The 21085-nt window shown below is 37.3% G+C and overlaps 1 protein-coding gene across 1 annotated transcript in view; it reads right to left on the bottom strand.

Annotated features, from left to right (window-relative positions):
• Window positions 1-1116: 1116 nt before the first annotated feature.
• The window catches only part of LOC124712866 (kinesin-like protein KIF11-A), a 226950-nt gene continuing 206981 nt past the window's right edge, over window positions 1117-21085 (bottom strand). Inside the window, exons 14-18 of the mRNA XM_047242904.1 lie at window positions 13796-13975; window positions 8221-8443; window positions 8015-8139; window positions 7758-7868; window positions 1117-1663 (exon numbers count right to left, since the gene is read on the bottom strand). Of these exons, the coding sequence (XP_047098860.1) occupies window positions 1547-1663; window positions 7758-7868; window positions 8015-8139; window positions 8221-8443; window positions 13796-13975 (756 nt within the window). The 3' untranslated portion in view covers window positions 1117-1546. The remainder of the gene's footprint in view (window positions 1664-7757; window positions 7869-8014; window positions 8140-8220; window positions 8444-13795; window positions 13976-21085) is intronic.

Below are 21085 nucleotides of genomic sequence, written 5' to 3'. Positions count from 1 at the left end.
GTCTCATGAATGTGATTCCAGTGTGCTGATTGCTGTGCTACCTTACTTAGTAAGGAGAAGTTGTTATGCACGTTAAAAATAGCATTAAGTTAAAAATTACGAAGTATGCACATACCACAGGGATATTTTCATATGTCTTTGGGAGGAAAAATCTCCATTGTGCCACCTAGCAGACACAAGAAACCAAATAATATTCGAAGAGATTTTAATATTAATGTTCTGAAGGATTATGATAAACATAAATTGAAACTATTACTTTATCACTTACAACAGTGTTCCACTCTTAATGTTCCCACCAGAATTACACACGCGAGCAGTGCATTAATATGTAACACATTTAGTCAATGAGAAACATTTCTACAGCAAAAAATGCCCCTGCCATTGACATTATTTCTTTCAGAATTTTCTGTTGCTAATACAGTATGGTACTAAAAAAAATAGTGTCTTGAATCACGAAAATTTTCACATCACATGAAATACTATACAATAATAATTCAGGCAATACTTAAAAGAGAAGTTGAGCAATGTGAATGTCCATTATTGTTCAGCTCTTTTTTTAAGCACAGTCAGGCACCCATGTATTAAACAAGCTCAAAAGACTGGCAATGATACTGCAAAGGATGAAGCAATGCCAATGCTACATATGTACAGTCAAATTTCAGTTGCACTGGCCAGTCTCACTGTTTTTTTCTATCATGGAGGTGCTGGAAAATAATATGTACACAAGAAAAACACACCTATTGCAAAGTACAATACTTCTCAAATTTGATTTTCAAATACATCTCTCCATAAAATTTACAATTTTTCTATTCATGTATCAAATTATAGAAAATTTAAACAACAAAATATTGCCAACTGGTGTATTCTGTGATTTGTCCAAAGTGTCTTCTTGTGCAGCTCACTCCATTTTCCTACTACAGGAAGTCCAATAGTAAGGTATTGAGATCTGGCTGCTAACAGAAAGGATGCAGAATATTCCACTAAGAAGCTCAAGAGCATGTACACCGTAAAGCAGCACCTTCAGATTGTGGCCGACTTACTACAAGTGTACCAAATGGACTGACACAGGGACTACTCTTTTACAGGAATACAAAAAAATGATGTGTAATAAAAGCATTACAAACTGGAGTCAATTTATTGTAATACTTCAACTTTGGCGTCATAATGTCACTGTTTCCTCAATTTACAGTAAGACTCGAGACAAAGCTGTCAAGTCCAGTTTTTGTTACAGGAATGTACAAAAAATTAAAATAAATGCCTAGTTACAAAAGAACATTAGCACACTAACACACAATTTATTATATTTCTATAAATATTCACATGTATGATGGTAAAAACGGCAGTGGAAACCTAACCCTACTGACATTAACTTCTCTTAAAACAAGCTGTAAAAACTTTGTCATAATATTTACAGACAGCTTCGCACAGCTACAATATATGTTTAATTTACATTTAATTGCAAGATAAAACTGAGGTTCACTAAACTTTGTTTCCTCTTACAGGAATGTACAAAAGAAATTCAAGTAACGTCATGATATAAAAGCATTCAGTTTTTAGCATTCAGAGGTTTACGTGGTGTGACTTTCATATCATTTAAACTTGCAGACTTTAGTAACTTGTTTGTTTCTTTGTCACCAGGCCGTGAATTCTCTTTATTAACATCCTGTAACAAAATAGAAGTGTGATTCAGAAACGGAACATTTGGAAAAATATGGTAAAAGTTATCTAGTGCCACCTAAACTTATTCCAATAAGTTGTTGCTTACACCATTGAAGTTTGAATGAAAGGGCTAGAAAATTGTAATTCCCAGTCACGCAATGTAATTTGCTTAAATTTCACAACTGATAATGAATTTTCTGTAATAAATATCTGTTGTATGCAAACAATTTTCATATCAAGAAGTTTCAGTTCAAATTAAACTAATCTGTTTTGAGTGCTTAAGTACTACAGTATTAAGTTGAATGTCAGAACCAGCAACCCCAAAAAATACAGTTGATCCAAGTAGGGCATATTAGTAACTGGATATAGTCAAACAGCTAGAAATTTAGTACGTGGAAGGTGTGTGTGTGTGTGTGTGTGTGTGTGTGTGTGTGTGTGTGTGTGTGTGTGTGTGTGGTGGGGGGGGGGGTTATGGAAATGTGTAATTGGGGGATGGGACATTGTAAGCATCGAAAACAATGTGTTGCAAGTTGGATGGATAGGCACATTGGGAGGTAGAAGTCTTAACAATATGATTTCGTTACAGCCCTGTGTATTATTGAGTGACAAGAGGATGTGCCATCATTGTCTGAACAGCAAGAGATATCGAGTAAAATGCAGGGTCTACAGGTGGCCACACTGCAGGAGACACTTTTTGGTGTTAACCAGTTGACAGCTGTTGAAGCTGAGTTGTTGCTGGTCACTGGTAGGTTTGGTGTGAACACACATTCTTATGGGGCAGTCAGTAGGTGAATGCAAACATCCACAAAGGTGGATAGCCGAGCTGAAGACATCATCATCATCATCATCATCATCATCATCATCATCAGTTATCTGCTATATTAGCAGGTCCTTTGCCTCTCCATTTTCTGCGATCCATTGCTTCCTTCTTAAGGCTGCTGTATGTTGTACCGTCCATCATGTCATCCAGTATCTGGAATCTCTTCCTTCCTCGCTTTCTTTTCCCTTCTACATAACCTTCTAAAACTGTTTTTATCAGTCCGTCATTCTTTCTTAATATATGCCCAATCCAATTTCTTTTTCTTCTCTTTATTACATCTAGTAACTGCCTTTTCTCTCCCACTCTTCTCAGTACCTCTTCATTTTTTACTCTGTCCATCCAACTTATTCCTTCCATCTTCCGCCATGTCCAGATCTCAAAAGCCTCCAGCCTTTCTCTGTCTTTTTTCCTCATAGTCCATGTTTCAGCGCCATATAGAAGAACACTCCATACAAGGCATTTTATGAGTCTCTTTCTGAGTTCTCTGTCCATACCGCTGCAGAAGATTCTCCTTTTCTTATAAAACACCTCTTTTGCCATTGCTATCCTTGTTTTAATTTCTGTGGTGCACTTCCAGTCGGTGTCTATCCTGCTTCCAAGATACTTAAAATTTTGCACCTGTTCTAGTTTTTCTCCATTCAGCACAATTTTTAGTTCCTTATTTCCTCCTATTGTCAATACTTTTGTTTTATTTGTGTTAATTTTCATTCCATATTTTTTTCCGTTAGTTGCAATGGTGTCCACCAAATCCTGTAATTCTTTTTCCCCTGTGGCTAGAAGGACCATGTCATCAGCAAATCTCAAGCACCCTACTCTTCTTCCTCCAATTTCTACTCCTTTGTCATCTAATGAGCATTGGTCAATCATATTTTCCAAGTACAGGTTGAAAAGAGTAGGTGATAAACAGCATCCTTGTCTTACTCCTTTCCCTAGTCTGATCCAGTTCGTACTTTCTCCTCTCACTTTAACTGAAACTTTTTGATTAAGGTACAATGAGTTTATAAGTCTTCTGGTTTTCCAGTCCACTCTCTTTTCCCTCATAATAGTCGCCAGCTTGTCCCAAACCACATTGTCAAATGCCTTTTCTAAATCGATGAAGCACATATATAGGTCTCTTCCTTTTTCAATAAACCTTTCTCCTAAGATTCGTAGGAGCCCTATTGCATCTCTGGTGCCCGTATTCGGTCTAAAGCCAAACTGCTCCTCGCCGAGATTCTCCTCTATTACTTTTTCAAGTCTTTTATTAATTATTCTTAACATCACTTTGGCTGCATGTGAAATGAGGCTGATTGTCCTGTGCTCGCTGCATTTCTTGGTTCCTTGTTTTTTCGGCAATGGAATCATTACTGTTGTCAAAAAGTCCTCAGGCCATTCACCACTGTCATATTTTATTACATAACCTCAATATTTCTCTTATTCCATTGTGGTTCAAGCATTTTAGTATTTCTCCCGGTATTGTATCTGTACCTACTGCTTTGCCATTTTTCATTGCAGCAATAGCAGACTTTACTTCTTCCATTATGATGGTCGGTCCTTTCTCTTCATCACTTACACTGTTGTGTGATTCAAGTTCCAGAGTTTCTGGTTTGCTATTTGTGTCATATAGCTCTTTTATATATTCTTCCCATCTCTGGAGGACATCGTCACGATCTTTATACACTACCTCTTCGTCTTTACTCAAAATTTCCATAGTAGCACTTCCTGCTCTGTTTTGTTCCCATGTCATAGTCTTTACTCTGTTGTATAGTAAGTCGTATCTTCCTTTCCTGTCCAATTCTTCAATTTCATCACATTCCTCTTTTAGCCATTTTTTCCTAGCCTGCTCTGTTTCTCTTCGCAGTTCATTATTTAACCTTCGGTATATCTTTCTTGCATCTTCAGTGTTCTTGTTTTTCAATTTTCTTCTCTCCTCCATCTTGGAAATCATTTCTTGTGTGACCCATGGTTTTTTTGACCTTTTCCCTTTTACATATCCTATATTTTGCTGTCCTGCTTTAATGATTCCTTCTTTCAGCATATTCCAGTACTCGTTGGCATTATCAGGTGCTTCTTTGTCTCGTAATGTGTTTAGAAAGTCCCGAGACAGCATTTCTGTAATTTGTTCTTTGTTGGACCTTATCTTCTCTAGATCCCATTTCTTCACCATTGTCGCCTTTTTCAGTTTTTTCATTCTTATTTCTATTTCTGCCATAAGTAAGTTGTGGTCACTATTAATATCTGCACCTGGTAATGTGTGCACCTTCTTGATTCCATTCCTGTATCTTTCTTCTACCAGTATAAAATCGATTTGGTTTCTATATTTATCCCCTGGTGATTTCCAAGTGTAGAGCCTCCTCTTATGGTTCTTGAACCACGTGTTTGCCACTATCAGCTGCCTTTCCCTGCAGAAGTCAATTAACCATTCACCTCTGTCATTTCTCTTTCCAAGACCATGACTGCCTACTATGTATCCCTCTTTCCCTTCTCCCACAATGGCGTTCCAGTCTCCCATTACTATTTTGCAGTATTTTTTTATTTTCGTCCATTATTCTCTCTATTACATTGTACGTTTCCTATACAATTTGGTCATCATGTTCTGAAGTTGGCATATACACCTGGACAATCAGTAAATCTTTTTGTGCTCCTTTCAGCTTTACACCAATAACCCGGTCATTTGCATAGTCTACATATTCCACACATTTAGCCAATTCCTTTGTCATAATCATTCCTACTCCATTAATTCCTTTTACTTCTCCTCCTGAGTAGTAGAATACATATTCATCTGACTGCAACTCTCCATGTCCATTCCATCTTACTTCAGCAACTCCTACGAGGTCCATATGATTCTTTTCCATCTCTCTTTTAAGGTTTTCTAGTTTTCCTGCTTGTAGCAGAGTTCTGACATTCCAGGTACCAATTCTCGTTTTGATTTTTTGCCTCCTTTCAAGTTGTCCCCCCCCCCCCCCCCCCCCCCCCCCCCGGAGATCCGAATGGGAGACTATTTTACCTCCGGACACTGATTTAACATGAGAGGAAGCCATTTTTTGTGCATAAAATGGAGACTGCATTATGCTGAAGACAATCAGGTAAAAAAAAGGGGGGGAGTGTCTAACTAAGATGGCCCTCACCCTGTTAATAGATCATTATGGGACAATACGAGGTTTGCGACCGAGTGACTACAAAAATGCCTTGAAATAGCCCAAGAACATACTGGAGTGTGAGGTGCAGACCTGCTAGTATGACAGTTGTAAATATCTTTGTACAACCACCCTTTAAGTGATTGGCTCACGAATTTGTTCATTTCAAGACATTTATAACACTAAAACCAAATGTTTAGGATTCTTAACATTAGTTTTAAGAACATATTTTATTCACATGATATGTGAAATATCTAACTAACTTTAAAAGTTACACAACCAAATCAAAAGGGATGTCTCATCTATAACAGTGTCAATAAAATCTCCTTGCACACTTGCAGAAGGAAATTGTGGAAGTCACAGATATGCACTAACAATAACTTATCAGTGAAGTTTGAGAATGCTTTGACACTTGCTCTGTCAGCACACAAGTGAACACACACAATTCCTCCAACAAAAGCATTGAGTCATCTTCCCTGTGGATAGATTAATTCATTTTGAAGAAATATATTGGATATTATCAATTCCCTAATCCTTCAGACTGCAACATATTGTCCTTCCTACCCTGTCACCTCAGATCATGAAATTTTTAGCCAGACATTTTCAACAAAAGCAACAAAACGCTTGTTTCAAGAAATTATCTTCAAAAAACTTATATTTTTATTAATAAAAAACGTCCTACAATGAATGACATTACTTATATACTTACAAAGATAGCTTTTAAAGCTCAAAATAATGAGTTATAGCTTTCTGAACATTTCCAGTAATAAATTCCCGAGTGTACTCATGTACTGGACATCAACTAAAATATCAAAAAACTTTAAGTCATTTTTTAGTTTGTGTAGCTATGAAGTCGTTCACAAAGGTTTCCTGTGAACACTAACATTGGAGGAGCTTGCTGGAGCACAGTGGATGTATTTTCTCTTACCATTGGCGAGCACTTAACTGACGAACTGTTGTGACTTCCAATTTCTAATGAACACATCGCATTTTCCTTCACCTTCTGAGCTGCTAAATTCAATGTCAATCACAGGATTACTGTAGTATCCTCTTTCAAAAGTACTGCCGAAACAACAATATGGAACAGAAGTTGAAAGTGTGTGTTTTATTGTCAAATATCCCAAGCAGCGCACAGTGTAGACAATATCTAGAGGTAACCACCTCGGCCAAAACATGACAGCCACACTAAGAATGTAGGATTTAATTTTTTCAAAGATCTGTTCTGAAGTTGCCCGAGAATATTTGGGATTTTTTAGCTTGTCAAAATAATAAAACCAGAGTAAATTGGGATTTTATGTATGCACGTAAAACAAAAGGTTGAAAAATATTTTAAATACAATAAATCTTACTGAGATAGGGACTATGCCATTGCCACTTCCCATCAGTGGTAACTGCACACATTGTGATTCTAGAAAGCACTTAGTAATAAAATAAATTAGGGTTGCCCAGAAAGTAATGCACCACGTTTGTTTCCTTTAACAATCCTTTATTGAACATAATGAGATTTACACACACGAAAGAATTGTGTTTTTTTACACACCCTATTTTTCCACTTTATCTCCATCTCATTCTATGTTCTTCATTCAGCACAAAGCAAGGGCTTGTATGCCCTGCTGGTACCAATCCTTGTCTTGGTGGCAGAGCCATTGCTTCACTGTATGAGTCATCATCTGTTCGTCCTCTAAATGTCTTCCACAAATGGCATCCTTTAATGGCCCAAACAAGTAGAAGTCAGAGGGGGCTAGGTCAGTTGTGACAGCCATGGACGGTCTTCCCGACTGCTGCAAATCTTAACGCTCCGCTGAACCGCCTTCTGATGACCTCACTCTATGTGCCCAGCGACTAACCGTACTTTTGCCGATAGCAGTTGCTCCATAGACTTTGCACAAGTGTGTGTGAATATTCCCCACAGTTTCTTTCTCTGTGGTGAGAAATTCAATGCAGGCACGTCACTTGTAATGCGCCATTTTGAAGCTGCCCTGCAGCTACACCACCTGTCGTAAGTGGCAGAAACTTTGTGCAGTCACTGAGGTGGCTTCACATAATACGTAAGTAATGTTTCACATTTACAGCATTGTTTTTGGCTGAGAAAAAAAATGTAGCGCGTTACTTTCTGGGCAACCCTTGTACATTGCAGAAATATAACTCTAAACAATATATACCTCATTACTCTTAGCTTTATGTAAGCTAATGGGTGTCCTTAATATATTTTCTGCATCTTGATTACTGATGGAGGAGTCTGTGCTCTCTGCTTCTACATCTTCTGAAATAACCTGGAAAACAAGATTACAATAGAGAAAGCATTACATATATAATGATTTCAAGCTTTGTTTTCTCCAAGCAGCATGTACAGGTTAACAATGGACAGGATGGTGCATTTACTTTCTCCTACAGCCCACATCAAAAATATGTAGCTCACCTGATCCAGCTTATTTTTGAGTTGCGCAGCTTCATGAATTTTTTGTAACTTTTCCAATATTTTTGTAGGTGTTGAATTTATTAAGGTTGTCGGGTAGTTGAACTGCCTTCTCTGCGGAGTGGTGCCTACAAATCAAGGGACACAATTAAGAGCAAATGGCTCTGCAGCAGTTATAACAAATTCTGGAAGTAGTAAAGTGAAATTACCAGTAGGGATATCTTGACGTAGCAATTCCACAATGAACTGTTCAACATCTTTATCCCGTTCTTGCACATGACCATCAATACTGTACTGCCAGTCAGATATATGTGCACACTGCTGTTCGAGAGAAAGGACACGGTCACGAATAAAACTGGCATATGCCACGCGTTGTTCTTCTATATGTACTTCTTGAGCATGTGCTGACTTGTGGAGACTCCCAGTTAACAGCTGTAGAAGAGACACATACAAAAATAGGCTTGAAAATTTGTTATTTAACACGTTAAACGGAGTATGTGTAAAACTAACTAACACTGTTTATGTAAAGAATTATATTAATGACATCTTGGGTTGTCGGGTGTTCTGCCGGATTTCAGCGTTGTACTTGCACGATATTTCGGTCACGTAGCTCGTGGCCTTCATCAGGTGCGACCTGAGACTACTACTCGAGTGGACCTGGTCCAGTATTTATGCCTATGGCCTTCCCCCTCCACCAACGGCTGCAGGCGCTTCCTCTGTGAGAGGAGATGGAGATGGAAAACGAGCCCCTGACGGACTGCCAGGCGCACCAGACCGAAGATGGAACACCCAGATGTGGGACTGGTGGGCGCGGACCGCAGAGGGAACATCCAGAGCCGCAGCGGACGAAAAACGGAGCGGCAACGCTCCAGCAGGTCGCACGGAATGGGCGCGGACCACAGAGGAAGCACCTGCAGCCGTTGGTGGAGGGGGAAGGCCATAGGCATAAATACTGGACCAGGTCCACTCGAGGAGTAGTCTCAGGTCGCACCTGATGAAAGCCACGAGCTACATGACCGAAATATTGTGCAATTACGACGCTGATATCCGGCAGAACACTCGACAACCCAAGATGTCATTAGATCGCCGGGAAAGCCTGAAGAGTTGCAATTATATTTATATTTAACTCTTCCAGTGCAAACTTTGTAGTATATTTCACCTAACTGTAATTATCTTTTATTCAATTTTCTTTCCAAAGCATAAATGTATATATAATGAAGCTTCTTACAAGAATAACAGTGCCTTCAGTGAGAGAAAGAACTTGAGTGTATACAGCACTTCAGACAATGACTTTTTGGATACAGCAGTAAATACATTTGGAAACTTTTACACATTTGATTTAAAGAGAACCTTATCAGATCTGCCAGGGTGGTAAACATTATAGAAATATAGGACAGCTGTAGAGCGAAGATGCCACAACGTTAGGTGAAGAGCGAGTGATGTAGGGAGTGTGTGCGCACGAGCATGTTTACCATTGTGCATCGCAGCAAGACAGAGGTAGACCGCATTGGCATAGAGAAATTTGGAAACTGATTTTACACACAGCAAAGCAGAGATGTCCAACATAACTTCTGCTGACAGGCTACATGTTTCAGGATGAAGCAGCTCTAAGGTATTTTAAGAGATTGTGACAAATTGTTTTTATTTAAGCCGACTGACATGTCATTTTTGTGAAAATTTGTAGCTATTTCATCACATGGAAACAACGTTGTTGTATACGATTATTGGCTTCTTAAGATCTACACTTTTCTACTATACTAGTCATTTATAAACTATCTGGAACGAACAGTTCAATCAGCCTCGCAACATTTAAATCAAAATGGTCAATGGAAACTCTTAACTTAGTCAGAATACTATACATTTTTAATTTGCTTTAAATTGAAATATTTTTATTTTAGTTTTGTAAATTCCAATTAATAGATAAGTCAATCACAAATTTATCACCACCTTGAGCATCATCATGAAAACTGAGTCAGAACATGTTCTACTTTAATTACAACATAGTGAAACCATTAGCCTCCCTTTACTAAATTTTCCACCTGGAATTTTTCTCCTGTGAACTCAGAAGTGTTTTCCAGGCAGAAGGCGCAAAAAATAATAATTCATCTGCATTAAAATAATCATTAGGACTGTGTCAATGTCATGCTTCCGGCCTCACATCTAACATTTATGTACTAATTGTGTGTTCTTGTCATTTAAAATATGGTATGCTATATAGTCATTGGGACATTTTCTTGGGGACCCGGAGAAAAACACACAAACTTTGGTAAACATGTGCAGAACAGATCAACTGAGGAATGAAAAAGCAAATTGTGGAAAACATCCAGCCAAGTAATGAACACATAAGAGATATCACCATAGGTAATAACGACAGGAAATAATCCAATTTTATTTCATACAACATTCATACAAACAGGAATTAAAATTTTAATCCTCAATAATATGTGAAAGTTATTTACTCAGTTGCTGGTAACAGCCTTTCTACTAATGGTCAGAACTTTAAAAAATACTATTCTGCTATGCAGGTACTGTTCACATTTAGCTGAATCCACCTTTGTATCTTTTTATGATGCCAATGGAAAAATCTATTTATATTACTCTTATGTGATATGCAACTGAAGTGACACTGTTACTGTCTGCATTATAACTGTACGCAGTACTGAGGTGGAGCCCTTCGTCATCACTATTATTCTTTCCTCTGAACATAATTTGCTTCACAAGCAACAAGAACCCTTTCAATTTTTACAGAAGTAGAAAGTTTGAGCAGAAAATGCAAGAATTAATTAAATGTAATCCTAGTGCTCTGCTTCTTGTAATGAACTGCTGACTGTCAAGGTGTTAATGTGTGAACGCAGCTTCATGGATATCTTAACTGAAATGATCATGTGTTTTTGAGATCCCCAACACAGATCCTCTTCGCAGTGAATGAAAACGATTTATTCATAAGAATTCATTCACCTATGTTTACCCAAATTCAGTAACAAAGTTTCCTGTACGTCAAAAACTTAGTATCATCAGTAAATTTATTTTAGTTAACTTTTAAATGTTGTCATCAAAATTTGCTGTCATAAATAAAACTAATGAAAGCATATCTCGTAGAGAAGTGATGCCAGTTCCTTCTTGGTCCACTGACCAGATTAAGATTTTAATGACACTTAAGATTATGCATGTTTTCTGTGTGGGATGTGCAACTCTGCTGGTGTTAGAGCTAAATCACTGTCTCCTAAGTTTTTACTGCTGTGGCCAGGTTAACAAGGAACATTTACCACTGATTGATAGGCTTTTCCACCTATCACCAAACACAAATTAGGAACACGAATGGTGCCTGCTGTGTGCAATATGAACCCATTCTGTTACTGTATCAGTTATGTTTGTGTTACAGAAATTCCTCATGAATGAATAATAGCCACTATTTTTGTGACGTTTTTGGCTTACCAAATGCAGTTTAAGGAAATCAATAGTCCTCTAACAAAAGATTGTCTTACATAACCGTACTGTCCACTGCTTTCTCTGCTCACAGCTTTCCTCCTTTTTCGGTGTCCTTGCTAATGTTACTGACCTCCTATGATAATACTGCTGTATAATACACATATAAATAACAGAATAGATTTTCTTCAAAAAACATGATAGCAAAATGATTCATTGCAGGACAACTAGTAAAAAATTCCTAGGACAACTAAGCACAAGTCATATGCATCCATTCAGCAATTAACCACTGGTGTATAATAAGATCAAGGGATCTTTCACAGAACCCAAAGAAGTTCTGGTCATATGTAAAGGGTATTAGTGGCACCAAAGTTAGTGTACAATGCCTAGCAAATGAGACAGGAACTATAATTGACAGTAACAAAGCAAAAGGTGAAATGCTCAACTCCATTTTCAAATGTTCCTTTACAAAGCAAAACCCAGGAGAAATGCCCCAAATTAATCCTCAAACCATAGAAAAGATGAATGAGCTAAGTAGTGTCAGTCGTATTGAGAAAAAGCTGAAATAGTTAAAAGTGAACACAGTTCCTGGGCCCGATGGATCCCTGTCAAATTTTATGCAAAATTTGTGGCCAAGTTAGACCCTCTTCTAACTATAATCCATCTTAGATCCCTCAAACAAAAAACAATGTCCAGTTCTCGGAAAAATGCACAGCTCACATCCATCTACATGAAGGGTAGTAGAAGTGATCCCCAAAATTACCGCCTAATATCCTTGATACAGATTTGTTGTAGAATTTTAGAACACATTCCGAGCTCAAACATAATGAGGTACCTTGAGCAGAATGACCTCCTCAATGCCAACCAGCATGGATTTCGAAAACTTTAATTGTGTGAAACACAACTCTCACTTTTCACACGACATACAGAAAGCTTTGGATCAAGGCAGTCAGGCAGATGCAATATTTCTTGGTTTCCGAAAAGCATTTGACTCAGTACAACATCTATACTTATTGTCAAAAGATCGATCATATGGGGTATCAAATGAAATTTGTGACTGGACTGAGAACTTTTTGGTGGAGAGGATGCAGTATGTTATGTTGGATGGAGAGTCATCGTCAGAGTTGGAACTACCTTTGGGTGTACCCCAGCGAAATGGGTGGGGACCCCAGGCTTTTTGCAAATGATGCAGTTCTCTATAGTGAAATAGTATCTGAAATAAGCTGCATAAATACTCACTCAGATCTTGATAAGATTTCAAAGTGGTGCAGAGACTGTCAGTCAGCTTACATTAAATGTTCAGAAATGTAAAATTGTGCACTTAACAAAATCGTAAAATGTAGTATCCTATGACTATAATATCAATGAGTCACAGTTGGAAAATGCCAACTCATACAAATAGCCAGATGTAACACTTTGTAGGGATATGAAATGGAATGATCACACAGGTTCAGTCATGGGTAAAGCAAGTGGTGGAATCTTGTTTATTGATAGAATACTGGGGAAGTGCAATCAGTCTACAAAGAAGATTGCTTACAAATCACTCGTGCGACCAGTTCTAGAATGTTACTCTGGTGTGTGGGACCCGTACTAGATAGGACTGACAAGGAACAATGACGTATACTGAGAAAGGTAGCACAAGTGGTCAGAGGTTTGTCTGATCTGTGGAAGAGTGTAACAGAGATACTGAAGGTATTGAAGGACTCTTTAAGATAGCTTATGACTATCTCGAGAAAGTCTAATAACAAAGTTTCTAAAACCAGCTTTAAATGATTATTCTAGGAATATACAACAACCCTCCATATATCACTCACATAGGAATCGAGATGTTAAGATTAGTGTAATTACTGCACGCACAGAGTTATCTAGGAGATAGAGGTGTACTTATTCAGGTTTTGCCACCTCCCTCTGTACATTGTTGAGTATTTTTTACTGTTACTTTCTTTGCTGAGCAGTGAAAGGCTTGATAATAGGACTCCTGAGATATCATCATGATCTGAATGAGCCTGAAGTATTTTATTATTGTGAAGGTTGAAGTCAAATAAATAAATAATAAAACATGGGTAATAAGGTTGCAGTATAGCCACTAAATCTGGATAGCTGATGTTTTGTGCAAAAAGCTAATGTATGATTTTAAATAAATAAATAAATAAATATTATTATTGTTTATTTACAAGCAAAGGGATGAAAATACTTGAGACTGAAGTGGGAAGGAAAACTAGAGTAACTTTGTGTCAATGACGTTTTACATTGTTCTGAAAGTACACAACTGTCACAGTATTAGCTTTCAATAACAAATGCAGGATGAAAACAATTGCCAACCAACAGATTAGGTTTTATTACTTGTTACTAACTTACTTGAGTATGATCTTGATGCTGTTTCTCAGCTTCTCTAATATTTTCTGATATATGACGAAGTTGTTGCTCAATGAAACTGTATTGTTTTGACCATGCTCCTTCTGTATCTGAAACAGCTTTCCTTACAACAGTTTCCAGTTCACCATTACATTCTTCAATCCCACTTTTAACAGTTGAAATCTGAAAAAAGAAAACAATTTAATTTTAAGATAAATATCAAACAAATATAACATTATGTATAAAATAATTATGTCTGCTATTTGCTACTTATGCAAAAAGCAATGATATTATCAAGTAAGAGAATTCTTTTTAACCATTTTAAATTGTTGCATGATGTTATGTAGTTTGCACAGTACACACTGATCTGTACATAAGACACTACTTAATTGAATGTACTTTTAGTTACTAAGAACACATCGGTAACCTCAGCAACAACTCAATAAAACATGTAGACAAGATTCAAGGATACTTCACTGCAATCCACTTTTACTATTATTCTGATAAACATTATTACATTACTACAATTGGTTTGTCAGTGAAATATGCAAATTTGTCAGATTTTTGAGACAATATTTCAGGGTCAGTGTAAATAAGAAAATGATTAAAATTATTTAGCACCTCATTTTCAGTTACACCCAATAATGTACTTCTGGAAATGCAATTAGAAGTGACAGACTTGCAAAAAATGCCCTTAACAGAGATAAAACTACAGCACCACAAACCTGTTCCGATATATTGGAAAATTGGTCGATTCATGGGAGGGAATCAAACAGTCTCATGGAATTCGGGAAGGATGCGGAAGCAAGTCAGGACCCATCCTGGCATTTGCCTGAAGTGATTTAGGGAAATCACAGAAAATCTAAAGCAGGATGGCCGGACGCGGGTTTGAACTGTTAGCTTTCCAAATGAAAGTCCAGTGTACTAACCACTGCGCCACCTTGCTTGGTAACCATTGGAAAATCTGTAAGCATTGGAAAATATGGGATGCAAAGCAACAATATGAAACATGATAGATCAATACTCACCACATAAAGGAAGCATTTAGTAACTGGCAGGCAGGCATGTTTAAAAAAGACTGCAACACTTCATATGCAGAAATGAAGACCCCCCCCCCCCCCCCCCCCCCACACACACACACACACACACAACCACTGGTGGGTCATTCCATGTCAAGTCACCCAGGCCTTGACACCAACCATGTCAGATTTTGATGAAACTTGGTACAATTACTTCTTTTATCATCCTGAAAGCACTTGTAAAATTTTTTTGCTCTTTCTCTGATAGTTTTTTTATAAATTTTTAAAGTTTTTAGATTTGGCGTTGTTTCAGCAGTCGGAAATCTTAACTTAAACGTGTCCTCACAACTAAAAAAATTTGTATATTAAAGAATACTCAAGATATCAGTATGAAATTTTGGAATAAGTTTGTGTATTATATCTAAATGTTAAAAAAATTACCATAAAGATATATTAAAACCTTTCAAATGAATAAAAATTTACAAGTTTTTTTTTGTAGCTAACGGATGTTCAGTTTTACAAAAACTGCAATATCTAGAGTCTCAGACCTGATAGAAAGCTCAAATTTGTTTTAAAATACTCTTAATTGTATAGGCTATTAGATAAAAGAAAAATTATATTGGCTTTTTAACCTGTTTAATAGTTATCTAATTTTTAAAATAATATTAATTATATTTTAAAAATAAAAAGTACCAAGTGACTTAGACACCGAAAATAAGTTTTTGTCTTCTTCAAGTAACAATGTACGCTTGGATTTTGTTTTGTTACTCCTGTGTTTTGAAGTAAAAAATTATTACAGTGTTAAATAGTGCTTGGATAGTATTTTATTAAGTTTATTCGAACTTTCAGTAAGTACTGTTACTTAGTTTACAGAGATTCTTTTCCAATATCCTATAAAAGTAACCAGAACAGTAACCAGACCAAAAGTGAAATCAGTATGTCAGATATTCAAACCTGTAGTGTAGGGTTATTTAAAAAATCTGACTGTTTCCAAACAACCTACACACCTTCAAAAAAGTTACAGCCGGTATCTGAATTGAGCGAGGAAGAAAAAGATTTGATTCACTTACGATCTGGAATTAATCTGTGTAAATTTAAGAATATATGTTCATACCACAGCTACTACTTTTTAAACGTTTTTGAAAAGTATCAAACAACATGTGTAGACCCACTAAAAAAACACAAAAAGCCCATCAAAAAATCATTGAGAAGTGTAGGCTTGGATCTTTCTAAACAATTACTGACAAAAAATATTAGCATAAAACCTGGACAAAAGTTTTGCTCAACATGCCGTAACTTTTGTGAGGAAAAATTAAGAGTTGAAGTCAATGAAAGTGAAACAGATGAAGTCATGGTTGAATTAGAATCACAGGAATCCAGAAATGAATCCCTCGTACAAACAAACATTGCTCTTGATAATTTAGGTTTAACACCGATAGAGCTTCATGGCTTGTCAGAACAAAGTAAAGGGTCTTATTTTAAAAGGAAGGTTAGCAGTATTGAAAAGACTGCAAAAAAGGCGGTTTCAAAAGCATTAAAATATGATGCACCAAGTTCTGATGATGCCGAAGAAGATACAAGTGTGGTTGAGAAAGCAAAGGATTTTGAAAGAGAAGATTTCATCCGTTGGGAGGTCTAGAAAAATCCAGATTCTGACCTTGGCTCCAGATTCTCGGAGTCAAAATAAAGTGATGAAACAATTTAATGTAAGTGAGTATATGGTGCGACAAGCTAGAAAGCTAAAATCTGAAAAGGGTATTTTGGAAACTCCTGGTCCAAAAAAAGGTAAAACTCTTTCTGAAAATACAGTAAGACTTGTAACAGATTTTTATGAAAAGGATGAAAGTTCCAGAGTGCTACCTGGAACAAAAGACAAAGTAAGTGTTTAAAAAAATGTGTACATGCAAAAAAGACTCATTTTGTGTAACTTGAGAGAACTCTATTATTCTTTCTAATGGGAGAATCCCGAGGTAGAAGTAGGATTTTCAAAATTTTGTTTCTTGAGACCTAAATGGTGTATCCTTGCTGGTGCTGCAGGCACACACACTGTATGTGTATGCAGTATCCACCAGAATGTTAAACTATTACTGGATGCTGTGAAAATTGAAGAATCTTATAAAGACCTAATTAAGATGCTTGTGTGCAACACGGAAAACCAAAACTGCATGCTACGTCATTGTGACAGCTGTACTGCAAATACTGCACTAACTGAGTACTTATCTGAAAAACTAAGTGAAGAATTATATACAAAAACAAAGATGAGGTGACTTACCGAACAAAAGCGCTGGCAGGTCGATAGACACACAAACAAACACAAACATACACACAAAATTCAAGCTTTCACAACAAACTGTTGCCTCATCAGGAAAGAGGGAAGGAGAGGGGAAGACGAAAGGAAGTGGGTTTTAAGGGAGAGGGTAAGGAGTCATTCCAATCCCGGGAGCAGAAAGACTTACCTTAGGGGGAAAAAAGGACAGGTATACACTCGCACACACGCACATATCCATCCTAAGGTAAGTCTTTCCGCTCCCGGGATTGGAATGACTCCTTACCCTCTCCCTTAAAACCCACTTCCTTTCGTCTTCCCCTCTCCTTCCCTCTTTCCTGATGAGGCAACAGTTTGTTGCGAAAGCTTGAATTTTGTGTGTATGTTTGTGTTTGTTTGTGTGTCTATCGACCTGCCAGCGCTTTTGTTCGGTAAGTCACCTCATCTTTGTTTTTATATATAATTTTTCCCACGTGGAATGTTTCCTTCCATTATATTGATAAAACTAAGTGAAGATTATGATTTAGAAGAAGAAATTGTAATCAGTCAGTGGGTTAACACAGACAGGGCAGAAATGATCAAACAGTCTATCAGTGTTGAAGACTACATTTCTTTATTGGTTAGGTCATTGGAAAAGCTCACCCCGCACTCGTTTATAGCAAAATCCCAATCAGCAGCCTTTAAAAGATTGAAAGAAGACCCACCACCCAAAACAGCAATTATTGTGATGGGTTTCAGTGAAAATTATTCCTTTGTTATACAAAATGAGATCCAAAGTTACCACTGGAATAGAGGTGGTTGTACTCTACACCCAGTTGGAGTTTTTCTAAGAAATGAGGAAAAAAATGTTTTTCTTTCCAACCAATGTTTTATTAGTGATGACCAAGAACGTGATACTGGTTTTGTTAACTTTGTTCAAAAAGAAATTACAAAGTGGCTGTCATCACATCATACTGACATTGACTCAGTTCACTACTTTACAGATGGTTGTGCTGGGCAGTACAAAAATAGAAACAGTTTTAAAAATTTGACTGAACACTTGAGAGACTTTAATTTGAAGGCCCAACACACTTTTCTTGCAACAATTCATGGGAAGTCAATTTGTGATGGCCTAGGAGGAACTATTAAAAGAATTTTAAGGAAAGCTGGTCTACAGCTTTCAGACAAAGAACAAATAATGGCAGTAATCGATGTGTGTTCATTTTCACTTTATTGACAAAAAAGAAGCTGATTTGTTACGGTTAAAACTAGAAAACCGTTTTTCAGAAACCCGAACCATTCCTGGAACAACAAGTTTTCATAACTTCAAACCACTTCCAACAAAAAACCTTGAAATTAGAAGGACTGCAGATAGTGTAAAACCCTCCTTACTCTTTTCTTTCCATTCATCTTCTGATTGGGTTCGTGTTGAACCATCCATAAATAGCTATGTGGCTGTAAATTATGATGGCAACTGGTACTTTGGACTGGTAAAAACAATATTCAATGATGAAGAAGATGCAGAAATTCTATTTCTACATCCTTCAGGACCAGCTGCATCATTTTATTGGCCTGAAAGAGAAGATTCTTGCATAGTGCCTTTGGAGCACATACTCTGTGTAGTAGACGCACCTCAATCAAGCGGCACTGGAAGAATGTATTACTTCAATAAAGACTGTATCAAAAGAACTGAAAGCTCTTGGATGAAGTGGAAAAACAAGTTGAATCAGCATTAATGTTTATTAAAAAGACAAAATTACTCAAAAAATTCAATGTTTCAAGCAATCAGGTGGGTTATACATAAGTGTCATAAGTACACTATCTTTGTACATAATTCTAATGCAATCTACTATAATTAATAAACATGTTAAAAAGCCATCATTATCAAGTAGCCTATATGTTTAATTTGCGCATTCTATCAGGTCTGAGACTCTAGATATTGCAATTCTTATAAAACAAAACATCCGTTAAAAAAGAAAAAAAAATACATATATATATTTTTTTTCATGGAAAATATTAATATATTTTAATAGTATCATTTTTATCTTCAAATATGTATAATAAATAAACTTGCTGCAAAAATTCATGATGTTACCTAGAAGAGTTTTTAAGATAAGCAATTTTAAAGTTTTGAATACAAATTAAATTTACCACTTCAGAAGGTTCGGAAAACACAAAACATAAAAACTTAAAAAATTTATATATAAAAAAAACTATAAGAGATACAGCAAAAAAATTTTGCAGGTGTTGTCAGGATAGTATTAGAACCATTTGAGCCAAATTTCATGAAAATCTAAGGAGGTGGGTGTAAAATTTATTTTTTATTGGGCGATTTGATGTGGAATGACCCTGGTGTCTCTTCCTCCACCACAACACTGCTATCCCTCCCCTTCCCTGCACCACACCTCACACCTCTTCTGTACTCCCATTCCCACCCCTCCCCCCTGACATGCTCAATGTTCACTGCTCACTGCAGTTTGGCCATAAGCCCTTCACAGGGGGAGTCAATTTGACTGACATATAATTATAAAATTAATAAGGCTTTCGAGGTCACTTGCTAACGAACTGCCTATTGGCTTCTGTCTCGGGTTCTTCAGCTGACATTCGTCTGACGATTTTTCTGATGTTCGCCAGCACAAGTGGCTGGCATTGTCAAAGTTTCACACTCCAGTGCTGGTGGTGGACGTGAGCCGAGCTCGCGGTCGCGAACTGTATGTACCTGGTGCGCCGATGTCCAAGGGCTTCTATGCAGTCATTTCCGTCGTGGTTCTCCTCTTGCTATGGTCGTTCACTGCAGCAAAGGAAGCAAGGATCCATTTACCTTGAAGCTTTCTTGTTTCTTGTTGAAGCTATTCCCATGTTTTTGTATTTCTATAGGTTCTCTGAACAAGTGTGTGTGATAGTTCTCCTCTCCAGCCATAACTTCAGTGTTGGAAAATTTTACCACGTAGTCTGTCTCTTATAGTGCGTGCTCTGCCACGGCCTATTTCTCCACCTGCCCCAATCAGCAATGTTCCTTATGTTCTGTGATCCTGGTGTTGATTGATCGTCCAGTCATTCTGACAAACTTTCCACATGTGCATGGTATGCTGTATATTCTTGACACTGTAAGTGGGTATTTTCTCATTTGCCGATCTAAGACACTTTTTGATCTCTCTTGTTGGTTTGACAATAGTCTTTACCCCACGTTTGCACATTATGCGGCCAATTCTGTCTGTCACTCTGGGAATGTATGGCAGAAAGGCCAAACTTGATATTTATTTTTCTGATTTGTCACTTTTCTGAGTGTTTTGGCTCTGTTACACCACATGCCATGCATGCACATGTGGAAAACCTTATGTCGGAATCACTGGATGATCAACACCAGGATCAAAGAACATAATCAACATTGCAGGTTAGGGGAGGTGGAGAAATTGGCCATGACAGAGCACACACTGGATGAGATTTGCATGGTAGAAGAAACAGACATCTGAATAAAACAACTACCCAGGGACAAATGCAGTCCATCCTAAAATAGAATTCACCGTTAAGACAAAAGCAATCGTGAAATTAAATTTTCTGTACGTCACCATACACACAATCAACAGTAAACACAATACAAACGACACATACAGCCGTGAGTACAACTGTTAACAGCCAGTCCACTCACTGAAGTGCACAAAGTTTCACGTACATGCTACACTCCATAGGACAAACTCAACTATACACATGAAATGTCCACAATGAATCAGATAGCTAGAGAGCATGGGTACAATGCACAAACAATAAGAAAACTGAACAACAAATAAAAAAAGCAAATTACAGAAAAAGTCGTCAGTCCTGTGACTGACTCTGAAGATGGCCGGACAATACGCAGCCGAAATATCAGAGGAGGAAATTTTGCGTGGCTGCATGCCCGAAATTTAATGGACTATTCATTACGCCGCGAGAAGGTGAAAATGCACATCAAGTACCTCCTTGGGGAGGAGATGGTTTCATGGGTCCATAGTTCAGACAAATTACGACACAAGAGAACAAGACTATTGAGCT

Source organism: Schistocerca piceifrons, chromosome 1 (genome assembly GCF_021461385.2).
Source record: "Schistocerca piceifrons isolate TAMUIC-IGC-003096 chromosome 1, iqSchPice1.1, whole genome shotgun sequence".
In the NCBI taxonomy this organism is placed as follows: Eukaryota; Metazoa; Arthropoda; class Insecta; order Orthoptera; family Acrididae; genus Schistocerca; species Schistocerca piceifrons.
The sequence above is the reverse complement of the archived record's forward strand: the minus strand, read 5'-3'. Positions and strand labels throughout refer to the sequence as shown.